The 7,500-nt window shown below is 49.1% G+C and overlaps 1 protein-coding gene across 1 annotated transcript in view; it reads right to left on the bottom strand.

Annotated features, from left to right (window-relative positions):
* jmjd1cb (jumonji domain containing 1Cb) overlaps positions 1–7,500 on the bottom strand; it is a 216,357-nt gene that overhangs the window by 61,840 nt on the left and 147,017 nt on the right. Inside the window, exon 4 of the mRNA XM_063221908.1 lies at positions 312–417. Within this exon, the coding sequence (XP_063077978.1) occupies positions 312–417 (106 nt within the window). The remainder of the gene's footprint in view (positions 1–311; positions 418–7,500) is intronic.

The raw sequence follows: 7,500 nt of genomic DNA, 5'->3' as shown, positions 1-7,500 counted from the left end.
CACACACACACACACACACACACACACACACACACACACACACACACACACACACACACACACACACACGCGCACACACACACAGTACAGAGACCAACGTAAACTGGAGCGGCTCTCAGAACAGGCTGTCCTCTTTCAGCAGCAGGGCAGACGATGCCACTCTGCCACAGAAAGGAAGCTTGGCCGACAGCCACAGTGGCAAAGGAAGAGAGAGAAAAGGGGAGGAAAAACACAGAAGAAGAGGAAAGAAAAATAGAAGAGAATATAAAAGAGAATGGAATATAAAAAATTGTTGTATTTACCGTGTTTACCTTGCATAAAAATCTCCTGGACCTTCTGGTCTTTTACCCAGGCTTTCACTTCTTCATGAAGCTGCTGGTTGTCCCTGAGAACAGGACTTAAGCTGTCCGCTTCATCCTGTCAGAGAAAAAAAAATACAGAGAAAGGAGGAACGAAACACGGTTAGACTCACCACGATAAAGCAGCAACACCACTAAGCACATTGCAACAGGAGAGAGAGAGAGAGAGAGAGAGAGAGAGAGAGAGAGAGAGAGAGAGAGAGAGAGAGAGAGAGAGAGAGAGAGAGAGAGCAAGATAGAGAGAGAGAGAGCAAGAGAGATGTTAGACTCACACTTTCACAACCAACAACCAACACCACCACCGAGCGTATTTCCTGCACCCAATATTAAACTTTCATTTCAGGAACCGACACACACTGACACACTCCAACTGGCTGATGGTGCAGCCCACAGCCAAGCCAATGAAGCGTGAAGCAAGACCGAAAGACAGCTCAAAATCTAGAAGTACAGTATGTGTCACTCTCAACTACTTTCTGTAACCGTCATCAGAATTATCTTCATGACGGTCGATTACTCAACCATTGTCATGACTATTCAGTATGTCATAAGGAACGCAACAAAACGTAACAAACCACATCCAGCATAAAGTGTCAGTACAACTCTATGGGGGGAAAAAAACTTCTCTTCAAAAAACAACTATGTGTCATGGGCCTGTCATCTTGACTCAGGTGAATGTGCTAACTCATGCTATTACATAGCGGCACACACAAGAATAGCATCTCGTAAAAAAGTTACTGGGTCCACAGAAGCAAGAGGATACAGGAGACAGGAGATATACGACTACCCAGCAACAAACACACACACACACACGCACTAACTCACTCACTCACTCATTCTCGCATGCACTCGTGCACGCACTCCTCCCTCCCTCCCTCCCAGGAAAAACATATAAAGGAAGCCTCTTAAGTACCCAGTGTCCATTCTATCCATTTCTCTGCCATTGTACCCAGCTCAGCAGAAGAGTGAGAGCTGCTGCAGCTTGGCCTCCAACACCAGTCCGATTATTATGTTCCTTTGATTTCTGTCCGGGTGTATGAGTGAGTCTAGTTTGTAGTGTGTGTGTGTGTGTGTGTGTGTGTGTGTGTGTGTGTGTGTGTGTGTGTGTGTGTGTGTGTGTGTATGTGTGTGTGTATGTGTATGTGTGTATGTGCATGTTTGTGTGGGTAATGCGGAGGGGGTGGCGTGTGGGGGGTTTATTTCATCAGCAGAAGAGCTGAGGCATGATGGGAAGGCTAGCGTAGCGAGGGCGGCTAATCCTTCGCTCCGCACTCCTCTCCTCTCCACTCCTCATCCCTCTCTCCTCTCCACTCCTCCCATATCCTCTCCTCATCCCTCTGTTCTCATCCCTCTCTCCTCTCCTCTACTCATCCCTCTCTCCTCTCCTCTCCTGGAGCTTTGTGGGATTGGCCTCAGCTGGGCCGCAAGTCTTTGATGTTGTGCATCGCGGAAGCCTTGCCAGGGGTCATGAGAACCTCCCCACGGGCACTCCCACGCAACACACACACACACAAACACACCTATGGGAACACATACACACACACACACACACACACAAATATGTGCGCACACCCAGATACAGAGACATACACAAAATGCACACACACACTTTAGAAAAGGAGTCTTATCATTGAGCTGAAACAGTGGATGGTGAGGGAAAATAGATACCTGTGGAGCCTGCTTGCTGTAACAGCTGCAGGGGAGGGAGAGAGAGAGAGAGAGAGAGAGAGAGAGAGAGAGGGGGAGAGAGAGAGAGAGAGAGAGAGAGAGAGAGAGAGAGAGAGAGAGAGAGAGAGAGAGAGAGAGAGAGCGAGAGAGAAGAGAGGGAGAGAATGACAAAGACAGAGAGACAGAAAACAGGGTGGAGAGCGAAAGAGAGAGAGAGAGAGAGAGGCCACAACCACATAGCCATCCAAAAACAGCCACCACTAAAGTGGTCTGCCAAACAGATCCTGCTGGCCAAACACCACATCATGCAAAAACGCAAAACCTATTCCAGACCGCTGTTTCAATAATCGTACTGTATACGGGGTAACATAACAAAAGACTGTATGAAACAATGGACAACACACACACAAAAAAGCAAATACGCACAGCCAACAAAAAGAGAAACAATGTCGTTTTCTCTTGTAGGGGATTAGTTAAGAGGACATTTACAGTACAGACCCCACCCCCCCACCCCCCCACCAAACAAACGATCAGCACACCAGCAGGTTTAGATACAAGACAAAGACAGTAATCATGTGGTCTCTGTACTGTATGAAACGGACTGGGGATGAGGGGGGTGGTGGTGTTATTTCCCACAGTGCTTAGAGTACAGTATGGTAAATTCAATACAGAATGCTTCCTGGACATGTGGCAGGAACTTGACAATAGGCCTGACTTTGACTTGAACTTGGCAGCGAAGAAAGCTCAATGCATGAGGAGGACTTGTGCAGACAACGTAGCACATTAAACCAATCCGCACACAGCGTACTAAACCAGGGTCAATTGCAGTTGCGTTTTCCAGAATACAAGTATGGCCAGGCCAAGCACAGCAAGCCTGTCATGACCTACACAGAGCTCTAACACGCACTCCAGACAACATGAAAGCAAAAATATGCCCAAGGCTAGGGTGAAAATTATACCTGCAAAAAGTACAATCGCAACCTTTTGCCAGCAACTCAAACATAAACGTTAACATTAAAATGAGCCAGACCCTCAATAGAAAACTAGGCTGTAATTCTATAATTCTACAAGCCACTTTCACCCAAAAGTGCACACAGACTTTTTTGTATGAATGCACACAGCCATTCAACATCTTTGTGCGTTATTGGAAGATTATTATTATTACTATTATTATTATTATTGGCCTTTTGTGCCAAGCACCTAGCATAGTGAGGTCAATAAAACCAGCACACACAAACACACAGGGGCTTTAGAGCCTTCATAGACACTGTAAACAACAACTAGTGCCAAATAAAAGTCCCTATCAGATGAACTAATTCCAGATTTCCACCGTGTCTCCTCTCGTGTACACACAAACGCGCGCGCTTGCGCGTGCGCGCACACTCTCACATGCATGCGAGCACGCACACTCTCTCACACACATGCACGGGCACAGTGTGCGCTGTCTACTTTTGAGGAAGAGCTGCCATGTTGTATTTGGCAGTGAGCTGGGGAGATGTTTGTCACCGTGCTGTGTCCCTCTTCCCCGTGGCAGCTGCTCCCTACAGGCCGCCTTCTCCTGTCGCCACTCATGCGTATTATTGTGTAGTGTGTGTGTAGTGTGTGTGTGTGTGTGTGTGTGTGTGTGTGTAGTGTGTGTGTAGTGTGTGTGTGTGTGTGTGTGTGTGGTTGGCAGGGAGAAAGGTCAGTGAGGGTGAGAGGGAAATCCGCCCACCACTTCCATTAATTGTTGCTGATGATGAGGGGTGGAAACGCACTAGAAACACACTGGCCAGGCAGAGGGAGGGAGGGAGGGAGAGAAGGAGGGGCGCCTGACCATATTTACACAGATTCACACACACACACACGCGCGTGCGCGCGCACACAAACACCGTCTACTTCTACATGTATATTCGATATACACATACACACAAAAACACAGTTTGCTAGCACCTAACATACTATGACACACAAGTAGACATGGCCTCTACATGGCCAAACACAAACACAAACGCTTCACAGAGCAGATAAAAGACACAATGTCTAGACCAACATGATTTGTTCACCATCTTATTCCATGTCACACCCATGCATTCACCCTCTGTGGGGCTGTAAGGAAGTGTGTTCGTGTGTGTGTGTGTGTGTGTGTGTGTGTGTGTGTGTGTGTGTGTGTGTGTGTGTGTGTGTGTGTGTGTGTGTGTGTGTGTGTGTGTGTGTGTGTGTGTGTGTGTGTGTGTGTGTGTGCGCGCGCCTATGTCCATAAACCTCTGGAAACTCTCCCATATGACATTACTGACCTGGGGCCAACGGGGCCCACCGCCAACCGGGCCCCAGTCTCCTGTGAGCCTTTGAATACACCAGCCGCCACTGTGCCTTAAAGCTCAACACGGCCATTATGGCGTTAGCAACTGCACTAATATTATACTGGAGGTCAACACTGCAAACACACACACCTCATTTCACTCAACAACCCCCAACACACACACACACACACGCACGCACGCACACACACTCACCATTTTCTTCCTCTCTCTCACACAGACATACACACATGCTCAATGTGGTGACCACAGCCACATACCCCAAAACTCTCTCTCACAGATCCAGACAGAAGCATGCACACATTTACACACAAACTCAGACACACACACAGACACAGACACAGACACAGACACACACACACACACCCATGTGCCCAATGTGTTTGCCACCGCTTGACACATGTATCCTTCGCCTCACCCACAAGACACACACACACAAACACACACAAACACGCACACGCACACGCACACACACACACACGTCTCACCCACAAGGCGCATACATTCGCCCTCTGTGTCTCACCCACAGACGTGCTCAGATGACACCGCACCGTCTGCCTCCCTTCCTCTCCCGTCTCCCTCTCAGGCAGGCTATTGGCATGCGAGTCCTTCTGATTCACTCCCTTTCTCCATACACATACACACACACGCACATACTAGAGTAAGCTTTCTTTATCAGTAATGCAGTAATACAAACAACAGCTGGACAAATTGTACCATGTAGTGACTGAACAAAACAAAAGTGTAGTTCTACTATTTATGACGTCAATCTATCTCTAACTACATATGCAGGGAGCGCAGTTTTGTCAAAATGCGAGTAAACACACACACACACACGACACTTACCGCCTCCAGTCTACAACGGCCGTTCACTAAATGAAATCACTCTCTCCCACTTTCTTTCCGTCGTTGGCCCATCAGTTTCCGTCTGTCTTGGCTAGCCAGTGCAGTTCTGTGTCAACCAAGACCATGTCAACAGCCTCTCAAGTCGGCCCTTCCTTTTTCGGTTAGCTCACTTGTCGTTTTCACAACCCTCTTCTCTCCTCTCTTCCTTTCAGTGTGTTCTGGTACTAGGTCATAGAGGCATGTGCGGTAACAGTCGACACCACCACTAACGGAAGCTGACAAACACAACATGGTCTCACACACACACACACACAGCCAGACAGACAGACAGACACACACACACACGTCATTTCTCTGCTCTCCTATTGTGTCATTTCCTCTTCCCCTTCAAATGACCCTGCCATCTCTCCTTACACACAGCGCTCTCTCTCTCTCTCTCTCTCTCTCTCTCTCTCTCTCTCTCTCTCTCTCTCTCTCTCTCTCTGACCCTCTTTCTCTCTCTCTCTCTCTCTCTCTCTCTCTCTCTCTCTCTCTCTCTCTCTCTCTCTCTCTCTCTCTCTCTCTCTCTCTGATTTCATGTTCCTCAATGTTCCTCTTCCTTTGTCTCTACTAACAGACGCACACAAACAGGCATGCACGCACGCTCACACACACAGCCACCCCTCCCAAGCTTCTCACAGGAAATGGCGGGGACTTTCTGCTCAGGCTTGTTTATCTCCTTTCCAAATAAAAATGTCAAAAGCAAAGAAGTGTTCTGTCCTCCTCAGCATATTTCCTGTACACCCCATTTTGGAGCGATAGTGGAGGCCACGCGAAGATGACAGGAACCGATGAGTCAATAACGGCACGGACGTCAGGGGGGAGAGAGAGAGACAGATCGAGAGAGAGAGAGAGAGAGAGAGAGAGAGAGAGAGAGAGAGAGAGAGAGAGAGAGAGAGAGAGAGAGAGAGAGAGAGAGAGAGAGAGGGAGAGGGAGAGGGAGAGAGTGTGAAACAGATAGGGGAACTAAGCAGCTTGGCTTGACCCCACATGTGCTTTAAAACGTGGAAGTGGAATGTGAAATAAGGCTCGACCTCTTGTGATAAACCGCACAATGAGGAAACTGTTTTTGTTTACTCGTCAGCTCGAGAGGTTGCCGTGGTGACGCCATTCTTGAATCGCGTTTCTATTTTCTTCTCCTTCGTCTGACACACACACACACACCCTCCCCCCACAGTGCCCCTCTTCTCTTCTCTCCCTCCCTCCCTCTCCCCTTGGATGCTAATACTTTTCCACATGTTTCTTGTTGAGGAGTGAAGCAGATGCAATCTTCACACTGCCTCTCCCTCCCTCTCTTTCTCTCTCTATCCCTCTCTTCTTCTCCTTCTCCCCCTCTCCTCCATTCCCCCTCTTTCTTCCCGGAAAGGTCTCCCATCCATCACTGTCAGCCCTGGTATCAGGGGGCCTTCTACATGGAGCTCACTCTCTCTAACACACACACACACGCACGCACGCGCGCGCGCACGCGCACACGCACGCACGCACGCACACACACACACACACACACACACACACACACACACACACACACACACACACACACACACACACACACACACACACACACACACACACACACACACACACACACACACACAGTACTCTCGCACGGGTGGAGCTCTGCATGTTTAGCAATTCAAGGGGAGTGGAGTGTAAGGGGAGTGGAGTGTAAGGAGAGGAGAGGAGAGGGAGAGGGAGAGGGTCAGGCTTTTCTGGTTCTGGGTGGTGGACCCAAAGTGTTTCCAGACTTCCAAACTCTGACCCAGATCCGAGCAGCGGCTTCCTGTGCAGGGGCCAGAGAAGGGGCCCGGCGTAGGGGAAGCCCTGGGAACGACTCACACTAACCCCCAGCTTGCGCATATGCAAACACACACACACACGCACGCACGCACGCACGCACATCCACACACACACACACCTACAAAAACACACACACACCCCGAAACCTCATACACAGACACACGTTCACAAACACACCCACCGTCACACACCTATGTAAACAAACACAGCAGTTCTTAGACATAAATAACGCACACCTAGAATAACACACAAACTTCCTCAAGGCGTGACGGCCATTCACAAACTTTGTCAATCAGGTCTGAAACTAGGGATCAGGAAGTTGCGTGCAAGATACACAAACACAGTAGCATGCTCTCCACCACACGCACACACGCATGCACGCACGCATGCACGCAGGCAGGCAGGCAGGCACGCACGCACGCACATACACACACACACACACAAATATGTGCGCACACCAGACCTAGCACACAACAGGCCTAGCACACAAC

This window comes from Engraulis encrasicolus, chromosome 17 (assembly GCF_034702125.1).
Source record: "Engraulis encrasicolus isolate BLACKSEA-1 chromosome 17, IST_EnEncr_1.0, whole genome shotgun sequence".
NCBI lineage: Eukaryota > Metazoa > Chordata > Actinopteri > Clupeiformes > Engraulidae > Engraulis > Engraulis encrasicolus.
This window is presented reverse-complemented; position numbering and strand designations above follow the sequence as displayed.